The sequence below is a fragment of the Dromiciops gliroides genome, chromosome 3 (genome assembly GCF_019393635.1).
Source record: "Dromiciops gliroides isolate mDroGli1 chromosome 3, mDroGli1.pri, whole genome shotgun sequence".
Taxonomy (NCBI): Eukaryota; Metazoa; Chordata; class Mammalia; order Microbiotheria; family Microbiotheriidae; genus Dromiciops; species Dromiciops gliroides.
Window position 1 is genome coordinate 309,243,456 of NC_057863.1, and position 26,813 is coordinate 309,270,268.

Sequence of the window (26,813 nt, forward strand, 5' to 3'; positions counted from 1 at the left end):
TTCATTGTCAACTGATTCATGAACATAGAAGCAAGTTTCTCTTGGAACATATGGTCTGAACATAATAAATTTAAATGCCTGATGTAAAGTAAATTAGAATTGGGATTTTAATGTTGATAGCTTTTACTTCAAGACTCTTATAACATCTGTCCAGAAACCTTAATTTTTTTCAGATGTTTTTCACACATGCTGTTTCAGATCTATACCTATGTGTTGTCTTTCTTCTTTAAGAAACAATTAGATAACATGGTTCTTATTTAAAAATAACAGGCACACGTGTTGAAATTAAAATTAAAATAACATTTCATTCCTTGGTAAAGAACCTGCACTTAATCACCAGACCAAGAGAGGAGGAAGATAGAAAGCCAAATATGTTGAGATTAAATTGGAAAACTTTTCTGAATAGATTTATACATCAAAAAACTACTTTTCCAAAAAAGCTAAATTGTGTCTATAACTGCAAATTTTCCAAAATAATTTTTTGCACATATCATGGGTTTTAAGAACTGAAGGGGACTTAAGGTCCCTGTCACTTTACAAATATGGAAAGGAAGTGCAGAGAAGTTAAACCCAATAACTCAAATGGGTATTAACAAGATGTTTCAAATAGCTTAAGTAACATATTTGATTTCATAGAGAAAATGTAGATGAAAGTTTGGTATATGAATATATCATAAGGATCACACATAATGACCAACTGGGATTTGTGGTAAAAACTATTTGTGGTAAAGACTAATATTCCCATTTTTAGCTATCTCATTTGGGAGGGGCTACACCTGGCCCACCCCGAGGTTACATATGCTACTGAGCTCAGAAAGGCAGCTTTTGAAGGACATCCCCATTTGGGGTAGGAGAGATTGAATGCTTGCTGAAGGGAGGCAGGTGTGGAACTTGGTCTTTTTCCTTCTGGGCCCTTGTGCTGGTGGTGCGTGTTTGTGCTCTGTCTTGGGTGACTGCTGTTCTGCCAGTGCATGTTTGTGCCCTCAGTGTGGCGACTGTGGTCCGGGTGGCGCACAAGCAACGTTAGACTGGTGAGCTGTTCAGGTGTTTGGTGAGTTGAATTATGGAAAACCCTAATAGGCTAAGTTTAGAGTTAAGAGTATTTCGCTGTATTTCTATTTTTCTATTACCTGATCTTTGATTTTTTATTAGTTTCACCTTTGTTGTTTAATTAATTCCCAAGTAATAAAATCTGATCTTTTTGTGAACTAAAGCTTAGAGGCTCCTTTCTTATTGGCCTGGGAGAAATACCTAAAAGGGCAGTTCAGAGTGGAGGGAGAACCTAAAAGGTCCCTCATATTTCTGGGACCCCAATATTAAGGCGAGTCACCCAAATTATGTTCTGTATATCAAATTTTGGCCCTCACAGATTTATACCAGGAATGGAGGGCTTGTTCAATATTAGGAAAACAATAAGTATAATAGAAGATGTTAATAACAAAAACAATAAAAAATCATATGGTTATATCAGTAGATATAGAATAAGCTTTTGGCAAAATACAACCACCATTCTTATTTAAAAATACTAGAAATCATAGGAATAAATGAAGACTCCCTTAAAATGATAAATAACATCTATCTAAAATTAAGAGTAAGCATTATCTGTAATGGGGATAAGCTAGAAGCCTTCACAATAAGATCAGAGGTAAAGCAAGGATGTCCATTATCAGTAATATTATTCAATATTCTACTAGACATGCTATCTCTATCAATACGAGAAAAAAAAGAAATTGAAGGAATTTAAATAGGAAGTGAGGAAACAAAAGCATCACTCTTTGCAGATGATATGATGGTATTATTAGAAAACCCTAGAGAATCAACTAAAAAAAACTAGTTGTAATAAGTAAAAACTTTAGCAAATTTGCAGGCTATAAAATACCTACACAAATTATCAACATGTTTGTACATTGCTATCAAAATCCAGCAGAAAGAGATAAAAAGAGATATTCTATTTAAAATTTCTTCAGACTCATGCTATAAATAATTGTGACTATACCTGCCAAGGCACACACACACACACACACACACACACACACACACACACAGATTATATGAGCAAAATTACAGAACACTTTTCACACAATTGAAGAAATATTAATTGTTCATGTGTATAAGTCAATATTGCAAAAATGACAATTATACATAAATTAATTTACTTATTCATTACCACGCCAATTAAACCACTAAAAGCTATGTTATAGAGCTATACAATTTTTTTAAAAATCTAGAAAACAAAAGGTCAATTATATCAAGGGTGTCAACTTAAAAAAATTAAGGATGGTAGTTAAGCACTAACAGATTTCCAACTACATTACAAAATGGCAATCATCAAAACAATCTGGTAGTGGCTAATTAATAGTGTGGTGGATAAGTGGAATAGATAAAGAATCAATGGAAAACATAAAGAATAAAGAAATAAATAATTATAGTAATATAGTGTTTTATAAACACAATGATCCAAGATTTTGGGACAAGAACTCACTATTTGCAAAAATTGTTGGAAAAACTGGAAAGCAGTTTGACAAAAACAAGTCAAAGTCCAATATTTCATTATATATATATATAAAAAGTCAAAATCAGTAAATGGTGTTCACATGAGGAGTGATATTTTTTTTTTAATTAAGGGAACATGGAAAAAATCTGTGAGGTATATGAAAAAGGACAGGTTATGATGAAACGATAAATAGAGAGGATCAAAGAAGTGAAATGAATACTTTTTGGTTACATAAATTTTAAAAAGTTCTACACAAACAAAAACAATATAGCCAGATTAGAAGGAAAACAGGAAACCGGGAAGAATTTACTTCAAGTTTCTCCCATAAAGACCTAATTTCTCAAATATGTTGGGGTCTTAGCCAAAATTATAAAAATAAGAACCATTCCCAATTCATAAATGGTCAAATATTATGAACAAAAAAAGAAACAAAGTCCTCAATAGTCCTATGAATAAATACTATTAATTACTATTGATTACAGAAATATAAATTAAAGAAACTCTGAGGTACCACCTCATATGTGTCAGAATAGCTAATGTGACAGAAAATTAAAATGAGCAATATTGGAGGGTATGTGGGAAAACTGGGGCACTAATGCATTGTTGGTGGAGTTGTGAACTAGTCCAAAAATTCTGGAGGACAATTTGGAATTATGCCCAAAGGTCCATAAAACTTTTCATACACTTTGACTTAGCAATTCAACTATTAGGTCTATATCCCAAAGAGATGAAAGAAAAGGGTAAAAGAATTGATTCATACAAAAATATTTATAGCAGCTTTTGTTGTTGTTGTTGCAAATAATTGTAAATTGAGGGCATGCCCATCAATTGAGTAAGGGATTAACAAGTTGTGTCATAAAATTGTGATATACAACTATTGTGTTATAAGAAATGATGAGCAGGATACTTCCAGAAATAACATGGGAAGACTTACATGAACGCATACAAAGTGAAGTGAGTAGAACCAGGAGAACATTGCATATAAGTAATAGCAATATTATAAAAAGAAAGAGCTATGGAAGACTTAGTTACTCTTACAAGATAATGATCCAAGATAATTCCAAAGCACCCATGATGAAAAATGCTATTTATATTCAAAGACCTGGTGAACTTTGGATGCAAATTGAAGTATACTTTTTAAATTTTCTTTTTTCTTATTTTCTTTTTCATGGATTATTTTTTTTACAATGTGGCTAATATGTTTTGGATGAATTCAAATGTATAATTGATGTCATGTTGCTGTCCTTAATGGATGAGAGAGGAGCTGGTGAGAGCGAAAGAATTTGGAACTCAACATATTTTTAAATTAATGTTTAAAATATATATATATTTTAAAGTGTTGTATATGACATCCCATCTCCTATCTCTGGGTCTTCATTCAGGCTATGTATTCCTAAAGCCTGAAATACTCTGTGTTCTCATCTCCATTGTTTAGAATCCCTAGACCCCTTCAGACATCAGTTGGAGTGCCCCCCCATGTATGTATATATGTATTTCTGTATATTCAAATTATATTTGTTTGTGTATAATTTACTTATTTGAATATATGATAGTGTTTGGGTTTTTTTTCCAGTAGAATATTAGCTCCTTGATTGTAAGGACTCTTTCAGTCTTGTCTTCCACAGAGCCATACATAGTACTAGGCTGTAAAAATTTACCAAATTATTGTTTATGTTAATTGTATTGAACTAAATATGCTTCTGGGGATCAGTTACACACACACACACACACACACACACACAATATGGTGAATAGGCCTCTCTTTCCCCCCCCCTCAGACATTTTCCTCTGATAAAGAAGAAAGGGACTGTCACCAATCTACACTTTTAGAAAAATTTGAGTTAGCACAGTTTGAATCAAGTCCTTTTCAGAAACTGATACCCAATTCAATAGTGTAGAAATGAGACTAAAACTGATTATATTTGTGGTTCTTTTAAGCAGATGCCTGGAGCCTGGGAGGAGCCTCCAGGTGTTTGCTGTTTATATGTATAATTGAAGTATCAACTTGACACTTGACAGCTTGAATAAGTAAATTATAATATCCCCAGGGATTGACCTGTAAGACATAACTTACACTTAACTGACTCAAATCTATTTAGTTATCCCATCTACAATACTGGAGATAATGGATGGAAGTGGGAAAAAAGGATTTGTCATTATCTTTGCTCTGTCTTCCAATCAGCATAGCCTCAAGGTCTCACTTAACTGTAGTCTTCTCCATGAAGCCTGATACACAAAGCTGGTGATGCTCTTTTCTTACTCAAATTATTATGAAAATATTTCCCTCTATACATGGCATATCTCTCCAGCACAACAATTAGCACCTCTCTTCTAATAGACATATAGACACAGTAATGATAAGTTTTGGGGCCTTCTAATCCCTCATGAACTTTGATCCAGAAAGCTACTACTTAGGTCCTGGTGAACAGGATATGACAGCATGAGTAAGGGGCCAGATCGATTAGTTGATCTCATTTTCTGGAGAAGTGAGGAATGTTAGAGGACCTTCCTGTTCTTACACTTCTTTCCCATGCATGCAGAGGTATTCCTTTAACATCTGAAGAATGTGATGAGGGAATAAAATTTTGTCCTAAGGCCTCTAAATTTTGTTCTCTTTCTTGAGGGAAACAGTAAAAGAACTGAAATAATATAGGACTTTATCTTTGTTGGTGTTAAATTTTGAGGATAAAATAACTAGAGAAAACAAAACTTAGAGATAATTATTTTCATAATTATTTGAGTAGGGAGAGAACCTTAACAGGTTTAGAGACCAGGATTCATGGAGAAGATTATATATGAATGAAGCCTTGAGTGGAAGCTAGGCTTGTAATGAAAGTGAGGCAAAATACCTTCTGGGAAAAGGGGAGAGGGTTCTGTGCAAAGTAGAAAGGTAGAAATTGAAATTCAAAGATTAGGTAGCAACATATAGGTCAGTTTGGCTGGTTGGAATGCAGAAGATATGAAGGCCAGCATTATAACATCATTCTGGAGAGATAGATTGGAAGAAGACTATGAAGACCTTTAAATGCATAACAGAAAAGTGTGTATTTTGTCATATTAGGAGTAAGGAAACCTATTGAGTATGAAGTTTGTTACCTGTATGATAAATAGATTGGAGAAAAGACAGACTGGGAGAAGGACAGATAGAGATAGATAGATAGATAGATAGAGGGATGTCATACCTGAGTGTGTGTATATATATATATAGATAGAGATATATATGTAGATATTAGTAGTAATAACTATCATTTATCTAGCATTTTAAGGCTTGAAAAATATTGTATAAACATTTTATTTTATCATCAAAAAACCTTGGGAGTTATGTGCTATTATTATATCACATCACATATAAGACTTCTTACCAAAGTCTTTCTCTCCCTTCATTGACCTGAAAATAGGTTGGCACCATACATATTTTTCTCTGGAACTTGGAATCTAGAAGAGCCCAGATCTGTTTTCTCTTCTAGTTCACCAACTCTGGTCTGCCCTTCAGGTTTAAGGCATTAAGCAATCAACCCCCACCAATGAGGAGAGAGTCCCCTACAACTGTCCCTTTGAGCCAGGGTTTTACACAAAGAGAAAATGATGTATATGAAAGTTATGAAAAATATACATAGTATTTATAGTATTTAGTAACTGATTGGATGAGGGAGATGAGTGAGAAAAAAAGCAATGATAACGCTAAGGTTTTGAACATGCAAATGTTAGAAATAGTGAAGTCAAAAAGAAGGGCAGGTTTGAGTTAAAGTCAGTTAGCATCTTTTAAGTTACTGCTATCAGTGGGACATGTTCTGTAGGCAAGACTTAGATGATGATTCAGCAAAGGAGAGACTGATGATAAAGTGTCAGAGAGGAAGGAGAAGAATAGAAAGAATATTTTCACAGAACTTAAAATGAGGAGCTTCCATATGATTCCCCACAGGTGAACTCCCTCCCCTCCCCTTCCCTTTACCTCAGAATCCTGGAGTCCCAATCTCTTTTATAAGAGGGTGTTTGATCACCACTTGCTTCAGGACCAAACGGGTATGGAGCTTAGTTGAGAAGTCAGGACAGAGAAATCAGTTTTGAGAATCATCTGCATAGAGATAGTTGAAGCCATGGAGGTGAATAATAATGCTAGAAGAAAAGATGTACACAGAAGAAAAAAAAAGTGCTCAATTAAGAATTCTGGAGACTATCAACCTTACTGAGGAAGGAAGGGATAGAAATAGGGACTAGACCTGTGATTTCAATATATAGTGAGCTCTCAGATAAGGAAACTCTTTCTAAGGATGCAGATACGTACCTACTCTACAACTTACAATCTTAGAGACTTGCTTCTATCACTGAGAAATTAAATGTTGCAGAAAGGTCAAGGAGGATGAAAAATGGAAAAAAAATAAGGTCTATGGATTTGGTGAATTGATCATCAAAATTCCCTTTTTCTTAAAAAAAATTCCTAAGATAAATGGGGAATGAAATTATTTTTTCAAGGGTTTGAGCAGAATGTAGGTTGTGTGAAAGTAAAGATATAACTTCTTTTAAAAGAAATTTGGTGATGAAAAGGAAGAGAGAAATAAGATAGTTGCTAGATAAGATAGAAGGTTCAGTGAAAGTATATTTGGGGGGGATTTTAATGTATTTGTTGGCAGTTGTGAAGAATATTAGAGATAGAGAAAATGTAAGTTAATTTAGAGAAGTAAAATGCATAAGTAACATAATGTGTGAAAAAGACAAAATTAGATACAGAGATCAGAAAACTAAGTTCATATACCATGTTTATTTGCTAGTTGTATGACTATAGGTCAGCCACTTCACTACTATGAGCATCAATTTCCTTAAATGTAAAAGTGGGGAGATATTTTTTCCTCCTCTTTAGGTTTTTGTGAGAAAAAATATTTTTTAAAATATGAAATTATCGTTAGAAACAAGGAATAATTAATAAATTTCTAGGGCAATAGAATCGAAGATACAGATAGAAGAACTGGCCTTAGCCCAAAATTGGGATATCTTTTATTCTAAGAAGAGAGGAAAGCAGGAGAGAATTGATGATGCTAAGAAATTTTGAGCAATTAGTGAGAGAAATAAATTGTAAAATAATGGAAGGAGTGCTAGACTGATGCTAAGGAAGACCCAGGTTTGAATCCTGCCTCATATATACTTGATGTGTGTTCCTGGACAAATAACTTAATGTATCTGAGTATCTCTTATAAAAAAAAATCTGTAAAAGAAAGGGTTAGATATGATAACCTCTAAGGTCTCTTCTAGTTCTAATATTTTTTATTCTATTAGTAGAGCTAAGGGAGTTCCCATAAAATGGCATTGATCCTCTCAACAAAGTCAGAGGACAAGTTACTTTCTATAGTGGTACCAAGAGTATCAATTATTACTGTAAGTGTATGTAGGTGGTGAGAGGATTCTTTCAGGAGAGTTAAAAGGAGAGGGAAAAATGGAAGAGTTGCTTAGGTGAATGGTATAAGGAGTTGTGTTGAATGGTATTGCCAATTAATAAGTGTATTGTAGATTTTATACCTAATCAATTGATAAGGAAGTGTGAAAAGTTATTGCAGGAAGGAAGGAAACAAGCAATTATTAAGTATAGTACTTACTATGTGCCAGGTACTGTGCTATTTTACAATTATTATTTCATTTAATACTTACAATAGTCCCGAGAGATAGGTGAGATTGCTATTTTACAGTCAAGGAAACAGAGACAGGCATTAAGTGACTTGCCAAGGGTCACACAGCTACTGACTGAAGTCTAATTTGAACTCAGGTCTTCCTAACTCTTCGCTCAACACTGTATCCACTATACCACCTAGATTTCACTAATAAGAGAATGCAAGAAATGAATACCAGGGGGCAGCTAGCTGGCACAGTGGATAAAGCGCTGCCCATGGATTCAGGAGGACCTGAGTTCAAATCCGACTTCAGACACTTGACACTTACTAGCTGCGTGACCCTGGGCAAGTCTCTTATCCCTCAATGCCCTGAAAAAAAAAATAAAATAAATGAATACCGGTGGTTGCTCAGGTTACCCTGGTTTCTTTAAAACAGCCTAAATGCTACCTCATGCAGGAAGCCTTTCCCTTCTCCTCTTACAAGCAATTAGCTTCCCCTAGTAGAATACTTTTTGTGTACTCTGTATTTATATTATACTTACCATTTAGTATATATGTTGTCTCTCCAATTAGACTTTAAGCCCCTTCAGGAGAGGGATTTTTTTTTTATTTCTTCTTTTTTCCTCTGTATTATTAGTGTTTAGCACAGTGTCTAGCAATTAGTAAGGACTTAATACATGCATATTCATTTATTGATTGATTGATTGGTTGGTTGCTAGTGAATTTTTAAAATGAAAGATGTTGAAGTCAACTCTGAATACCTGGGTAAATTAAACCAAATCAATTGAGATGTGTCGAGAGAACTGGAAAGGATCAGCTGGCCAGAGGTTATGATGAGGGGAATGAAACACTTTAGAATGAACAAGGAAGCATGTGATTGAAAGGATAGATAGTCATAGTACTTAAAGTAAATTTTTATGTCCAAATTAAAATGTAAATTTAAAGGTCAGGGGACATGTTGGTCTTTATGTCCTTCCAAACATTAGGGACTTAATGTTTACTGAATTGAATTATAGATCTTTGAGGCTATGTCTCTAGATGTAGTATGACTCTAACCACAGTGTAGCATAAGTAGAGTGGAGAAGAGATTGTTGGGTCTAAAGAAATTAAGGTCAGGTTATAGGAAAGTCCATTGTGATTCCCATTACAACATACTGCAGTCTGGGAATTCAAAACAAGAATATTGGGCTTCAAGTTCAAGTACTTTATAGAATTTTATATACACACATACATACATGTATGCATATAAATATCCATATGCATATATATGTATATGCATACACAAATACACATACACACACACACACATATCCTAAAGTATCTTTCATGGCCAAGACTTTTTGTTTGAGGGTTTGTATCACAATCAGACAGTTGGAAGCATTGATTAAGCTTGTGGTTTTACTATTCCTGAAGATCCTCCAGGAAATGATAGCCTTCTCCCTTCCCATCTCAGTGACATTTTAAAAAGGAAGTAGAAACTTGGCTTATTAATTATCCATGTCTCATCATATGCCAAGATTGAAGCATATGGCTGGGAGATTCTGCCAAAGAAAGATGCCTTCTTTTCCTTTCCTATGGGGGTATAGGAGTTATGAAAAAGCATATTATCTACATTGTATGATTCATATATCTTCATAGCTCTTCAGAAATGAAGAATTTGTCTTCTCAATAGAACCCGTTTGAACTGAAACATGAAAATGACTAAAGACATTGGTCACTTCCATTAAAAATGTTATTTACTTTCCAGTATTTATTGTGACTTTAACTCAGGGGAATCAGTTTTAGAACATAATCATCCCTTAAAATGCTGAAAAATAGAGAAGAGTGTTTCACAGAATAGGAGGTCCTGAAGTACTTGATAATCAAGGGTCATTCCTATATTAAAGTTTCAAACTGAATTAAAATTATTGTTACTGTCATCCTTGTTTCTATTTTTTCAAGGGAATATTTTTGGTTTTCTTTTCATATAAAGATATTAAGAAAATTATATTTTTATTCTAGGTTGAATTGGATATTGAGATAAAGAATTTTGCTGTCATTTTGTGTTTTAAATTTTGTTTTGATTAATGAATCTTTTAAGTGGTGGAGCTTATAAAGTGCTGGAACTGAAGTCAAGAAGATGAGTTCAAATACAGTCTTAGACATTTACCAGCTGTGTGGCCTTAGTCAAGTCACTTAACCTCTGCTTGCTTCAGTTTCCTTATCTATAAAATGAGGAAAATAATAGCACTTACCACTCTGAGATGTTGTAAGGATATAATAAGATAATATGTGTAAAACACTTTGTAAACCACAAAGTGCTAGATAATGATCTTTTCTGTATATAATTTGATAAATAAATGTTATACATTATAGTCTTGGTTTCATAATTTTAAGCAGTTTAAGTCTATATGGCATAATTGTTGGTGAAGAAAATGAGTGCTGGGCAATCAGACACTGAATCATGTTATAATATATCTGGAGCTGGAAGGTACATGGAGGTCTGTTTCAATACACAGGTTTGACCCCTTTGAGGTACATATAAAAAGAGAAATCATAAGGGACTTAATAATGTTAAAGTGTTTACATTACTACATGGGAAGATGATAGTTGTAATGCTTAAGAACATTCTCATTATTGGGGCAGTTAAATAGAGTATATATAGACAGAGTGCACAGGTGCGAGTTGAATATGAATTGATGATATCTAAAAAATAAAATTAATAGGTGAGAGAGGAATGCACTGGAAGAAAGGGAAAAGGAGAGTTAGAATGAGATAATTTATCTATATAAAGGCAAGAAAAAGCTTTTATAGGGACAGAAAGAAGGGGGAAGTGAGGGGGAATAAGTGAAACACACTCTCATCAGAATTGGCTCAAAGAGGGGATAGCATATATAACTAGTTGAGGATAAAAATTTTTCTTATCCTGTAGCAAAATAGGAGGCAAACATTATAAGAGAAGAGGGGGTGATAGAAGGATGGGCAGATTGGGGGAGGGGTGGTTGTTTTCCCTTCATTCTTTAAGAGGACCATGACATTGGGGTGATGTCATGACTTGCACTGAATTTGATTTAAGTGAGGGAAGGCCATGCAAGGTCACCAACCTCATTTTCTCTTCCAGAGCTATCTGAGTCCAGTAGCAAGGTATATTTTTAGGATAACTAGAGATGGCGCTGGATGTTTAAGGCAATTGGGGTTAAGTAACTTGCCCAGGGTCACATGGCTAGTAAGTATCTGAGGTGACATTTGAACTCAGGACCTTCAATTTCAAGGCCAGTGCTCTTTCCACTGTACCACCTAGCTTCCCTAGAGGAGGGGATAGCCAGAAGCAAAAAAATTTTTGAGGAGAGACAGGGTGAAAGGAAAGAGAGGGAATAGAATGAACAGGGCATGGGGGGAAAGGTTGAAGGGAAAAACATTTAACAATAGTATTTGTGTAAAAAAATTTCAAAGCAAGTTTCTCTGACTACAAGTCTTTCCCACTTAATGAATGATCGAAGGATATGAATAGTTATCATCCAAAGCAACCAAAGCTTTTTACCTTCATATTTAAAAAATGTTCTGGTTCACTTGATTAGGGAGATGCAAATCAGGCCAGTTCTGGGCTGCTATTTCATACCTATTACATTGACTGGTGGGATAGGAGAGGAAAATGACAAATATTGGAGGGAATCATTAGTGCATTGTTGATGGAGTTGTGAACTCATTCATCAATTCTTTGGAGTACTTTAGAACTATGCCCAGGGGACTATAAAACCAATGCATGCTCTTTGTCCTAGCAATACCACTACTATGTCTACATCCAAAAAGAGATTCAAAAAAGGAAAATGATCTACATGTACAAGGGTATATATGGCAGCTGTTTTCTGGTGGCAGGGAGTTGGAAATTGAGGGGATGCCTATCAATTAAGGACTGACTAAACATTTAAATTGTAGTATATGATTATGATGGAATACTATTGTTCAATAAGAAGTGATGATCAGGATACTCTCAAAAAAAACTGGATTTACATGAGCTGATGAAAAATGAAATGTACTGTGTACAAAGTAACAGCAATATTGTAAGATGATCAGCTGCAAATGACTTGGCTATTTTCAGCCATACAGTGATCCAAGAGTACTCTGAAGGACTTATGATGAAGGATGTTATCCATTCCCAGAGAAAGAACTGATGGTGTTTGAAGACAACTTTGAAATATAATTTTACCTTCTTTATATAAAGTTCAAAAAGTGTGCTTTGAGCTCTTTTTGTGGTGGCAAAGAATTGGAAATAGAGGGAACGCCCATCAATTGGGGAATGGCTGAACAAGTTGTGCTATATGAATGTAATGTAATACTATTGTGCTGTAAGAAATGATAAGCAAGGGACAGCTAGGTGATGCTGTGGGTAAAGCACTTACCCTGGATTCAGGAGGACATGAGTTCAAATCTGGCCTCAGACACTTGATACTAATTAGCTGTGTGATGCTGGGCAAGTCATTTAACCCTCATTGCCCTCCCCTTTGGAATATGCCCTTTGGGTATATTTCCAAATTGCTTTCCAGAATGGTTGAATAAGTTCACAACTTCATCAGTATTGTATTACTGACTCTATTTTCCTTCTAATATTCATAATTTTCATTTTCTGTCAAATTAGCCAATCTGATAGGTGTGAGGTAGTACCACAGAGATGTTTTAACTTATAATTCTCTCATCAATAGTGATTTACAGAATTTTTTATGCTATAGAGAACTTTTATTACTTCATCTGAAAACTGCTTGTTTGTATGCTTTGACCATTTATCAATTGAGTAATGGGTAATGACTCTTATTTTTCTATGTTTAACTCCCTTTCTCTCTCTCTCTCTCTCTCTCTCTCTCTCTCTCTCTCCATATATACATATATATGTATGTACATATGTACACATATGTATATATCTCTCTATATACAATATTATGTATATATAAATGAGGCTTTAATCAAATTTTTCACATTGGTAATTTTAAAAGGTTCAAGAGACATGATTTCTATATAATTTAATTACTTTATTAATAATGCCAGCATTTTTTTTGGCAGGGCAATTGGGGTTAAGTGACTTGCCCAGGGTCACATAGCTAGAAAGTGTTAAGTGTCTGAGGCAGGATTTGAACTCAAGTCCTCCTGAATCCAGGGCCAGTGCTCTATCCACTGCACCACCTAGCTGCCCCAATGCCAGCATTTTAATAAAGGGAAGATCATTTGACAATCTCTCTCTTAGACCAAAGACAAACAAGGCTGTGGACATACAATTTATATACCTTTCAAAGACTAAGTGTTTCTAGGATGGGAATCAACACTGATTAGTTAAAAATTGATAAGATCATTAATACTAAAATGAGAAGCTGGACCTGAACTTTGAATATGTCATTTCATTCTTAATTTTCCCCCAGCCTTTGACAATCTATTCAAAGAATATATTCCCTATTCAATCCTGAGCAGAACACAAAAGCTACCCTATGTGGGTAGGGTCTAAACAAGAAAGTTAGTCCAATCTCATTAATAGTAATGTCCTTCAAGAGACTGAACTTTTAAAATCAAGACTTTATAATATAAAAGGGAAGACTCTGGCTCTCCACAAATCTTTGGTTATTAACAATAATTTCTCTCATACAGTTATGATTACTCTATATTTCCTTCTATCCTATTTTCTCCATTTATCTTATTTTCTCTCCTTTTACTATGTCCATCCTAAAAAGTTTTTTGCTTCTAATTACCACCTCCCCCAATATGCGCTCTCTTTTATCAGCCCCTCACTTTGTTTTATCTCTTTTCCCCCTGTTTTCCTATAGGTTAAGATAGATTTCTTTACCCACTTGGTGGTATATGTTATTTCTTCTTTAAGTCAATTTGGTTGATACTAAGGTTTAAGTGCTCCTCTTTTCATCTCCTCCATCTTCTCCTCTACTGTAAAAGGTCTTTAACGCCTTTTTTTATGTGAGATAATTTGCCCCATTCTTCATTTCCTATACCCCTTCTCCCAATATGTTCCTTGTTCTGACCATGAAATTCTATTTTTTATATCATCCCATTATTTTAAACTCACATCCATGACCTGTGTCTTTGTTTACCTCTAACTGCCATAATAATAATAATAATAATAATAATAATAATAATAATAACATCCTTAAGAGTTATAATTATCATCTTTCCATAGAGGAATATAAACAATTTATCTATCTCTTATGGTTTCTCTTTTATGTGTTTACTTCTTTATACTGCTCTTGGGTTTTTGTTTGAATGTCATGTTTTCTACTGAGCACTGATCTTTTTATTATGAATACTTGAAAGTCTTCTTTTTCATTAAATATCAATTTTGTCCTCTGAAAGATTATTTTTTTCTTTAAAAAAACAAACCTGTTTTCAGAGCTAGTTCTAGGGATTTGGAAGTTTTTAGTGTGGTATGATCTTGTCTGAGATGCAGTAAACACTCTCCTGGGGTGTATTCTGCTACTTACCAAGGAAGGACCCCTGATTCTTTGGGATTGCAATTTTTACTTTTCCTCAGTGTCCCTGATCTCTTGGGATTGGAAGTGATATTTTTCCTCAGGTTCTCTGATCCCTTGTGACCAAAGGAAATACTGCCCCTTGGGGCTTCCATTCCCTCTTGACAAAAATACTTCTTTCAGCCCTTGAAGTAGGATCAAGAAGTGGGTACAGGCAATGGGTTTGCCAAACAGAGTATGGTTTGTGTTCAGTGCCAAATACAGGATTCCTTGAAATCTCTTTCTGACGAGTATCTAGGTCCCCTTATTGCCTCTGCCTTGGGAGTTCCTGGAGGTCCTTCTCTAGCCACTATCAAGACCCACTACTGGTGTTTCCTCCACATGGACTCCCAGCTACCTTCCATCTCTGTTCTACAGTTCTCTTTTTTCCAGCCACTTGATTTACCTTCAGCTGGAAGAATGTCTCGCTCTGACATTTTGTTGACTCAACCACTCCAGAACTTAGGTTGAGGCATTATCTCCACCCCTGAAAGTTCTCCCATAGCTTTTTCTAAGGCAAGGATTCTTAAATGTGTGTGTGTGTGTGTGTGTGTGTGTGTGTGTGTGTGTGTGTGTGTGTGTGCGTGAGAGAGAGAGAGAGAGAGAGAGAGAGAGAGAGAGAGAGAGAGAGAGAGAGAGAGAGAGAGATTGGCTTGGCTCTTTTGGAAGTCTGGGGAAGCCTATTGATCCGTTCTCCCAGTAAAATTTTTAATTGCATAAAATGAAATACATAGGATTACAAAGGAAACCAAATATATTTTTAAAACGGTTCATATACCACAAGGTTAGGAACTCTGATCTTTGAAGTAAGTTTGAGTGAGGAGGGCTATAAGAAGTTGTATGATGTCTGAAGGGAACCATAAACTTTTTCACAAACTTTATCATTACTTTCATTGTTATGATGACATAATGAGAATGAATCAATTCTGCATATTACATAATAAATTTATCAAGATAATAATAACCTTTACCCAGAGATCACTCACTTACTGCATGAATGTTAGTTTACTCAGAGTCAGTTTGCTTGAGGATCATTGCAGGTATAGCCAATGAGAGATTACTCTAACATTAATGTATGGTAACATTCTTAATGTATTTAATCAAACAGCTGAAATAAGTATAATATCCTGAACTCCAAGCCTGTCACTCTATATCTTATACCATCTGGCTACCTCAATGAAAAGTATATTACTAGTAATAGAACATATTAGTAATGATGAAATATATAGTTCTTTTTCCTATTCTGTCTCCCCACCCCCCTCATCAGCAATAGATTTTTTCATGTTAGATTAAATTCTTCAGGCAAAATATTGCCCCTAACTAATATGTAGGACTGAAACTAATTCACAAGTGATTAAAATTGCAATCCCATTTACAAAAAAGCAGACATTAAAAGGGACAGGTTTACCTTGCCAGCACACCCCCTTTCCTAATACACTGAATCTGTCTCTTCAATACAACGTCAAGAATTCCTCAACTCCTTCCCTTAAATCAAAACCTGCCAGATCCCTGAGATTTTCATAAGCAATTTGGTTAAGCTACATCCATAAGCCTGAGAATGAGATTACTACACCTCTCCTATGACCATCAAAGCTCCTAGAAACTGACTTAAGCTTTTCTGCTTTGGGTGTTTTCTCAAATTTAGCCCCTAAATAATATCACTCTCAGGAGTGTGCTAACCAATAATGAGGGGAAAATTTCAAAGACAACATGGCTGAGATGTGTACAAATCTCATTAAACAAATTCCAAACCCATATTTACAAAGTGATTCTGTATGGAAATTCTGCATCCGGAAATGGCTAACAACTAAGAATCTATAAAGAAGAAGACTCAGAAGAAGAAGAAAAAATTCATGAGGCAATTTGCACCTTGTTACCTAATTTGAATTTTAATAGGCAAACTCTTAGAGCAGTCACAGGCTGGAAGGAAACATTGATTGAAAAGAGCCATAGAGGATATTACCAGACAATTACCATATAATTTAAAATGCATATTCCATTGTTCATATACAGCATTTTTTTATCAGTTCATCACAGGATATGCAGAGGTTGGAGAAAAAAGCCAGGATCAAAGGAAAAGCAAACCAAGTTTTCCCCTTAAAACTGTCATTTTCCTCTCCCTTTCCAACAGGTGGGGACAGGCCTATTGATTGGGTCTTGGCATAGAGCAAAGCTTCTTGAACTGTGAGTCATGACCCCACATAGGGCCACGTAATTGAATGTGAGGGCCCCAAAATTTTGGCAACAGTAAAAGGTTGTGTATATTTATTTTAAAAACCTTTATCCCGAGAGTCGCAAAAATATTTCCCAGGTGAAAAGTGGTAACAGGTAGAAAAAAAGTTTAAAAAGCCCTGGCATAGAGAGCACTATAGAAACAAAGTTCACTTGTATAATAATTGAGAAAATGCTAGTTTGTTTAACAATACAACTGATGGGGCTGGGGAGTGCACATGCTCTACAGATGCAATTTCATGTCATTACTACATGAAATCTAAACCCCATTTCCACATGCATTGCCCAGTCCTTCAAGATGAAAACAAATGATCAATAAGGGTGGCAGGTACTTCTCTGAGTGTGAGTTAGACATTCCATAACATTTTTTCATCTAGTGTAGATAAGTTGAAAAAGTGCTAGCTTTTCAGTCAGAGAACCTGGATTTGAGATTTGGCTTTGTCATCTGTTTATCCTCAGGATTTTGTAACCTTTATTTGAAAAATGAGGGAATATTTTAAATGTGCTTGAGGCTCTTCTGGCTCTAAAAGTCTGATTGCAACTATTTGCTTCTGTAATGTTTGTTGGTTTGTCTAACCACTGTGGGTTTTTTAGAGGAAATCATTGTTGAGTTGTTTCAGTCATTTCTGACTCTTTGGGATCCTATTTGGGGTTTTCTTTGCAAAGATAATAAAGTAATTTGCCATTTCCTTCTCCTGCTCATTTTACAGATGAGGAAACTGAGACAAACAGGGTGAAATGACTTCCAGGGTCACACAGCTAGTGTCAAGCCAAATTTGAACTCAGGTCTTCTATTCCTGACTCTGGGTCCAGCGCTCTATCGACTGAGCAACCTAGCCACCTCCCTTTTTTGGGGAGTAGATTTGGTGGGGGGGAAGCAATATGATTAGAAAGAGCTTACCTGTACCCTTCCTGTACAACTCTATATCATGCTGCCTCAGTTTCATCCCCTGGTTTCAAACCTACTATCTTTTTTCTCTACCCCCTAATCCTCACTCTACCAGTACCCTTAGCTCCCAGTCTGGGATATCAAATTCTGATAAGTGAGCAGTCATTTTTTCCCATAGAATCAGGCCTTCCACACCACGTACAGGACATCTCTACACATACCCTTTTCTAGTTCCCTTTTATGTGTTTTCTTCTCCCATCAGAGTCTATGCTTGAGGCCAGTTACTATCTTGGGCCTGGCACATACAAAGTGCCTAATAGATCCTGTCTCTATGTTTCTTTCTTTGTCTCTCTGTCTTTCTCTCCACATACACAACACACTGGTGAAAATTAAGGTGAGAAACTGAGACAGAAACAGAAAAAGCAGCAGGTGGTGAATGAGAAAGACACAGACACAGAGAGAGGCAGAGGGAGGCAGGGAGAGAGAGAGAGTAAGAAAGAGACAGAGGGAGAAATAGAGAGATGGAATCCATAAGTTCAAGAGAGTAAGAGCAGAAATAAATATACAAATAAAAGTATTTTATAGCCTGTGATTAACAAGAGCACCAACAGATATCTGTAAGCCCATATGAGAATATTTAGGAAGCTTTTAGACTGCTTCTCTGCAAGTGGTGGCTCCATTACTAGCAGAAATCCTCTCAGCACGGAAGTGCCAGTGCCAAAACAAATGTCAAAGCAAACTAAAAATGAATTTTTAACGTTTCCTGAAGTGATTTTTGCCTAATGTATTAACAGACATTTGCAGTTATTCAGGCAGGTACAATAACATTCCATATGTCACATTCAATCACAGTGGAAGCCTTGATGCCTGTACCTGGTTGTCCAAAGAAAAAGTTTTGTTTTTTTTTTAAAGTTTCTTGTTCCCAGAAAGGCCTCAGTGAGTAATTGACCCAAGTGTTGATTAAAAACACCTGTGGAAAAAGGAATTGATTTTTGGCTGGGCATTTGTTCTTAGTGCCTAACAGGGCTTGTCACATCAAGAAAACATACCAACCTTGACTTGACAGTGTTTGTGTCCCAAACTTTTTATTTTTTTTCTAATATTGTTGGTTGCACTATTTATTGCATGGTTTCCAGGGGTTTAATTGCATCCTGAATCCTTTGGGGAAGGATAACAGAAAGTAGATTTCTTACAAGTATGCTTTAAGGCCAAATTGAAACTTTAAGCACTCTGAAGGAGGGGCTTAATATGGTATATACTGGATGGATGGTTTCATTGGGTAAAGGGAAAAAAATAAAAAAACATCTGAGAGCAAAGATTCAGAAGTCATTCAGCAAAACAAAACAAAACAAAATAATGAAACATTTCTTTTCTTTATCTGCCCTCTCCCGCCCCCCCCCCCACCCCTTTTTCTTTTGGCAACAGGGGAAGAAAAAAAAAAGGAGTGGGATTGTACTTAAACATATGGGACTGCTTCTGTTGGTTTAAACAACTGCAGATTTTCCAATTGTGTTCTGGACTACTGTGTATTCTGCAAAGACATTCTCCCCACGCCTGCCAGATGCTAATTGAAAAGTAGCTACATAAAGAGTTGTTGCTGATTCATTAAGATTTCAATTGGGAAGGGGAGCTTCTGGTTTGTCTGTTTATTGAGTTCTGTGGCCATTTGTTGGTAGACTCAGATCTAATTCTCATATGTAACAAATATCAAGGTTTTCAGATTCACCTGGAAATCTGGTCCTAATGTATATCTTACTGAAATGTCACGGTCAGACCCCTTCAGCCTCCGCTGCCGGTAGCTCCTCTGCCACCAGCTTTAGTGCCACCTCGGGCCGGCAGCTCGGCGCGGCTCCTCCAGCTGGGCAGGAGGCGGCTGAACTGGGCGGAGGTTGCGGGGAAGGCGCCGTAGCCGTCGAATTCCGTTCATCTTCAGCATCTCCATGGGGTCTACCCACTCAGTCCATGCCCTTTAAGAGAACTTTCAGTGCAACGGCTGCACCGAAGGCACAATCATAGCCTTATATTTAACAGGACTTTGTCTTCCTGGAGAACCACCTTCGGTGCAAAGCTGGAAATAGCTTGTCTTTAAATTCCATCTCTTAGTTTTCTATTTTGTTGCACTTTAGAGGAACACCAAGAAACCATGAACAGCTTTAGCAATGATGAATTTGACTTCAACTTCCTTGATGAAGGCTTTACTGCTAAGGATATTCTGGACCAGAAAATTAATGAAGTTTCTTCTGATGATGATAAAGATGCCTTCTATGTTGCCGACATTGGTGACGTCTTAAAGAAGCATCTGAGATGGTACAAAGCTCTTCCTCGAGTAACTCCTTTTTATGCTGTTAAATGTAATGACAGCAGAGCTATAGTGAAGACACTTGCTACTATAGGAGCAGGATTTGATTGTGCTAGCAAGACTGAAATACAGTTAGTACAGAGTCTTGGGGTACCTCCAGAGAGGATAATCTATGCAAATCCATGCAAACAAGTGTCACAAATTAAGTATGCTGCCAACAATGGAGTACAAATGATGACTTTTGATAGTGAAGTAGAGCTAATGAAAGTTGCCAGAGCTCATCCAAAGGCAAAGCTGGTTTTAAGGATCGCCACTGATGATTCCAAAGCTGTCTGTCGTCTAAGTGTTAAATTTGGTGCCACTCTCAAAACTAGTAGGCTACTCCTTGAACGGGCAAAGGAACTGAATATTGATGTTATTGGAGTCAGTTTCCATGTGGGAAGTGGTTGTACTGATCCAGAAACATTCGTCCAAGCAGTTTCTGATGCCCGCTGTGTCTTTGACATGGGGGTGGAGTTTGGTTTCAACATGTATCTTCTTGATATCAGTGGTGGCTTTCCTGGTTCTGAAGATGTAAAGCTTAAGTTTGAAGAGATCACAAGTGTAATCAATCCAGCATTGGACAAGTATTTTCCTTCTGACTCTGGACTGAAAATCATAGCTGAACCAGGCAGATACTACGTTGCCTCAGCTTTCACTCTTGCAGTTAACATCATTGCCAAAAAACTTGTGTTAAAGGAACAGACAGGTTCTGATGATGAAGATGAGGCAAATGACCAAACCTTTATGTACTATGTAAATGATGGAGTGTATGGCTCATTTAATTGCATCCTGTTTGATCATGCACATGTTAAACCTATTCTACAAAAGAGACCCAAACCAGATGAGAAGTATTACTCTTCTAGCATATGGGGACCAACCTGTGATGGCCTTGATCGAATTGTCGACCGCTGTGATTTACCAGAAATGCATGTGGGAGATTGGATGCTGTTTGAAAACATGGGTGCTTATACTGTTGCTGCTGCTTCTACTTTCAATGGATTCCAGAGACCCACTATCTATTATGTGATGTCTGGGCCAGCATGGCAATGCATGCAACAACTCAAGAACCAAGGTTTTCCAGCAGAAGTAGAGGATCAGGATATCAACACTTTGCCATTGTCTTGTGCTTGGGAAAGTGGAATGGAACATCACTCAACAACTTGTACTTCAGCTAGTATTAATGTATAGGTGCTGTTTGTAGCCATTAATTGCAAGTTTAGCTTGAATTAGAGCATTTGGGGGGACCATTAACTTAATTCCTGCTAGAGTTTTTAAGTATGTTTTAAGAATAGGGTTTGGCACAAATGCAACAATATGGAAGACTAAGAGATGGGGTCACACTTATCTGTGTTCCTATGGAAACTATTTGAATATTTGTTTTATATGGATTTTTATTCACTTTTCAAATATGCTTCTAAAGATTGCCCCTCAGCTGCTAAGCAAGCATTTGTAGCTTGTACAGTGACAGAATGGGATTGAGCTTAGTGTTGTGACCTGTTTTAAAATAAAAGTATATTGAAATAAAAAAAAAGAAATGTCACATCAAAGAGAAAATTAGATACTATATTGTCATGGCTTGAATAAATATGGTTAGCAAAAACTGATAGTGTTGATCTTAAGAGAAATAAAATGAAATTATATATATATATATATATATATATATTTTTCTCTCTGTGTGTATGTGTGTGTGTGTGTGTGTGTGTGTGTGTGTGTGTGTGTGTGTCTGTCTGCCTTTAGCGACCCACAGTATGCTACAGCTTCTTGGAGTCACAGGCGAAAATTGAATGCCAGATAGACACCAAAGGTAGATAAACAACACTGAAAAGGATTCAGCAAGCCCTGACACAAGAGGCTCTAGTCCTTAAATATCCCATATATCCTATTGAGTTTAATCAAATGAGGTCAAATGTTATGTGACTTGCTTAGAATCACGCGGGCAATAAGTTATAGTCTGATTTGAACCCAGGGCCTCTGGCTCTAAATCTATCTCCTTTCCTCTGTACCACATCTCTGTGTATAGAATAGATGATGCCCATGATAATAACCCTGCCCTCAGAGCTACTATTCTTAAGTATTATATCACACATACCATAGTTAGGGCATATGAGAAAAATTACTGGGGTCCAAATTAATCTCTTTTAATTTCAGATTGCCTGTGTCTGTTTTTAAAAGTTCTACATCTTAATGTTTTTGTTGTGGATATCATTTCTGCAAGTTGGATATATTGAAGTATTGTTTTCTTGTCAATTGTAGAGATAGAAAAAGAGAATGTCAGTTTCAAAGCAATAGTTGTAGGCAGTCCTGTGTATAGTATATATTTTTTTCTGATTTCTACAAATGTTGGTTTTAAGAAGCTATTCCTGCCTTTTTGCTAGGTTTTGCTAAAAGGGGTCAAAGATGAAGTAGGTTTAAAGAGAAATCACTTTTCCCATAGCCATTATCTGTTTTCTTCCTCTTAACCACCTTCCTTGTAAAGAAATGAAAACAGTACATTGGATTTAGTCTCACAAAAAGGTCCTAGGTTTTTTTACTACTCCATACAGGGCAATGGCAATACCTGAATGACTTTTATATCTTTGTTTGGCAGAAACTGTATAATACACCCCACTTTGTGAGGGGTTTTTTGAAAGGAATCATATCAAGTTTTCATATTCCCTTCCCTGGAAAGAGTTTTGTGTCATGCTTATAAACACAACTTTAAAGAGATGCTTTTCAAAATTAAAGCATATACTTTTCCAAGATTTAAGTTGAGAGCAAAACATTAGCTGTGGCATATCCCAGTGCCATCTACAACCAAAGCTTTGTTACATACTAACATTAAGTGTTACTTATCAAAAATATACAAGTGTGGCAAGCTATTTCATTGGTCCGTATTTTATTCCTTTCCCAGTATACCAAATGGTATAGGCAGGGAAAAATAAAAGAAAGCAGCTACTTTTTTTTTTTATCCCACCTCTTGTATTCCATACAGAAATCTGTTGTTATTCAGTCATTTTTCAGTCATGTCCAATTCTTTTTCTCCCCATTTGGAGGTTTCTTGGCAAGGAAAGATAATAGGATAATTCATAATTTCTTTCTCCATCTCATTTTACAAATGAGGAAACTGAGACAAATGGGGTTGTGATTTGCCCAGGGTCACATAGCTACTAAGTATCTGAGGTAAAATTTAAACTCAGCTCTTCCTTATTCCAGACCCAGAGCTCCAACCACTGTGCAACCTAGATGCCCATACAGAAATAGGTGAAGTTTATTCATTTTCCCATTCATTCAACCAATGAGTGCTAAGTAACTACACTAAATTATTATGTGTTTACATAATACACAACCAATTTCTTGATGGAAAAGTTGACTCAACATGAAAAAAATGAGATATACATTTTGGGATATGGCTAATGTTGAGTTCTCTTTTATTTTCTTATGCTTTTTCTTTTCTTTTCTTTTTTTCATCCAGTGGATTGGGGTGAAAAAGAGAGGAAATAAATATTTGTTATTTCAAAAAAAATAAAATTTTAAAATAAAATTTTAAAAAAGGATTGTGTTAGATTTTGAAGTTTAAATGAATATATATAAATCACAGGTTCTGCCCTTTGGAAGCTTACAGACAAGTAAGAGAGATCAAATCCACAATTCAAAATATTAGACTAAAGAGCCAGCCTTAGAGTTAGAAAGACTTGGGGTTAAGTTCTGCCTCTGACATACTGGATGCATGAGGGTGGCCAAAGTCATTTAAACTATCAATGTCCAAAAGGCAATTCTCCGAAATTATAAATTGACCTGCATTGGTAAAGGAAATTCTTCACTGAGAGTACTTTACATTAAAGAAATCACAGGTATTGTGTGTACATACACAATATGCATACGTATACATACATACATATATGTGCATGCATGGATATGTACATACATTAATATATATGCATGTGCATGTGTATATGTGTGTATATATATATTGTATACTAATTCACAAATGAATATAACAGGTCAAATTTATCTTGTGCTATGGGTTTATAAATTGCTTTTCTCACAAAAATCCTTTTGAGGTAGGGAGTTACAAATATTATCATCATAACACAGATGAGAATATACCTATTCTCCTAATTACAGCACAGAATTGAAGTGAGTTAGTAAAACAACACCATGTCTAATGAATTAGCACATCAGAACTTATATCTGATACAGGTCCTACAGATGAACAGTGAGTTAGGACAAGAACTTAACATGAGAAAGAGAATAGGCTAGATTGAATTTGGAGAAAAATCCAGTGTTGTTTATTGTATTGATTCCTATAACATAGACTCCTATTTTCATTGCAATATTTTCCTAGTGATTCTGTGTAGCTGTAAACATTCATTAAATGTCTACTGAGCTTTATTTTTTCCTTTTCCTTCCTTCCTTCCTTCCTTCCTTCCTTCCTTCCTTCCTTCCTTTCTTCCTTCCATCTATCCATCTTTCTTTTAGACAAAAGAGTATTTATTAAGAGGTAAAAGCAAGAACAGTAATTTTAAAACAATCACTTCTCCAGGTCAAATGTTCAGATGAAAACATTTTGTTCTAATAAACCTAAATGTGGCTGAATCAGGTATTGTAGAGAGCTTAGAGTTTGTTTAGATGTTGAAGAAGTCAAAGTTCTCCACTGTATCCCAGGCCATTGCAAGTCATTCTAACTTTTGTCTTGCCACTGGACTTTTATGACTCTGGAAGAGTGAAACTAATGATTTTATGCAACTCTGTCTCTCTTAAATCTAATTCACACAGAAGTCAAGGCATCACCCTGTGATACTGCTGGTCTTTGAAAGTCGAGGACAAAAGAAAAAAAAAAAGAAAATGAAGGACAACCATACCAATAATGATTTTTAAAATAATCACTATGTGTATAGGGTACTGTGCTAAACAATGGGGATACAAGGAAGAAAGAGAGTTTCTGTCCTCCAGGAGTTTAGAATCTACTGGGAGAATACCAAATACAAAAGAAAAGGAAAGACAGGTGGTGAAAAGGTTGAACTCGGGATGGGCATTGTGGAAAAGTCAGAGAAATACAAAAGTCATGCAGCCAGATGACAAAGTGAGGAAATGTTCTGATCTAGGCTCCTACTTTAAATAGAGGTTTTAGAGCTCAGGGATCCACTGTCCAATCTGAGACAGAGAGGGATGATGAGGTAGTGTACCAAGGATTATGATATCTAGTAGGACGATGAGGTTATCCCAATGAAGAGCTTTCTGATACATGATGTAAAAGTCAGAGAACTCCCAAAATAATGCAGCCAGATGAGAAATGAAGGACCCGTGATGGATGAGTTGTTGTCCTTTCCTCAGCTTGGCTATTTCCTTGTAGTGTGTGGTATCTTTAGAAATTTGTCAATCCATTACTGGGCTGTGTCAAGCTCATGAATGAAGCCATGCTGCACTAAGTCCTCACCATCTTTGGCTACTCATGCTACTAGCTACAGTTGCTAGTTTGACCTCTAACAGCTTTGACAGACCTCTTGGTGTTACCACTTACCTGAGGACATCTATTTCATAATATTCATTCAACTAGATCAAGAAACAACAAACACAAAGGAAATAAGGTGCCATGCATTCATAGACACATGTTGGCAGAATAAAATGTGGGACAGCTGCTGTAACTTCCCTCTCCTAGCTCACTGCAGCTCTTACTTCCAGAATGGAAAAGTATAAAATACTACCAAATTTCTGAGGAATTAAAGTGACTGGTGAACCAAAGGAAAATGGAGAAACACACTTGATGCATTGTGGCTATGGCAAATTGTATAAGGTGATATGGGCTCAAGAAGTGGCTTAAGGGATTTCACAAAGGCATTGGAGAAAAGAAAGATGTTAACTAGTCATCTGGCCTAAATTAATGGTAGCAGATGGACAGCCCAAGTGTTCCATGGATATACATGGAAAGTTTAAAAAGAAAAGAAAAACACATGTCAAGTAAAACCTCTCATACTCTGCATGATACATACTCTATTCTAACTACTTGCAGCTTTGGTTGCTTGAGAATAGTTGAAGCTAAAAAATGAGTCGAAGAAATGAAAAAAAAAAAGGTGGATCATTTGGGAATAGTGAAGAATCCTGAAGAATGATTTTGGAGATTCGGAGACCCTGAAGAGAAATTGATGAAGAAGAAGAAGAAGAAAAAAAGAAAAAGACAAATTGAAGAAAGTCTAAAGTTAGATTTAAAGGCATACGAAATCTGAAGCTATACTATAAAGCAACAGTTATCAAAACTTTTTGGTACTGTCTAAGAAATAGAGTAATGAATCAATGGAATAGGTTAGGCACAGGAGACACAGTAGTAAATGACTATAGTAATCTACTGTTTGATAAATCCAAAGACACCGACTTCTGGGATAGAAGCCTAGTATTTGACAAAAACTGCTGGGAAAAGTGGAAGATAGTATGGCAGAAACTAGGCATAGAACAACATGTTACACTGTATACTAAAATAAGGTCCAACTGGGTACATGATTTAGGCATAAAGGATGATACCATAGGTAAATTAGGAGAAGAAGGAATAGCTTACCTCTCACATCTATGGAGAGAATTATTTATGACCAAACAAGAGATAGAGAATATTACATTAAAGTAAAAAGGTTTTGGACAAACAGAAACAATGCAGCCAAAGTTAGAAGGGAAGCAGAAATCAGGAAGACAATTTTTACAGCCAGTGTTTCTGATAAAGGCCTCATTTCTAAAATATATAGGGAACTAAATTGAATTTATAGTAAAGCAAGTCATTCCTCAACTGAGAAATGGTCACAGGATAAAAACA

General features: G+C 35.9%; 1 protein-coding gene across 1 annotated transcript; it reads left to right on the top strand.

Annotated features, from left to right (window-relative positions):
- The first annotated feature begins 19,593 nt into the window (after nucleotides 1-19,593).
- Nucleotides 19,594-21,482, top strand: LOC122751653 (ornithine decarboxylase-like). Its single transcript, XM_043998780.1, has one exon. It carries the CDS (start codon nucleotides 19,838-19,840, stop codon nucleotides 21,221-21,223), a length of 1,386 nt encoding a protein of 461 aa, XP_043854715.1. The 5' UTR covers nucleotides 19,594-19,837; the 3' UTR covers nucleotides 21,224-21,482.
- The last annotated feature ends 5,331 nt before the right edge of the window (nucleotides 21,483-26,813 follow it).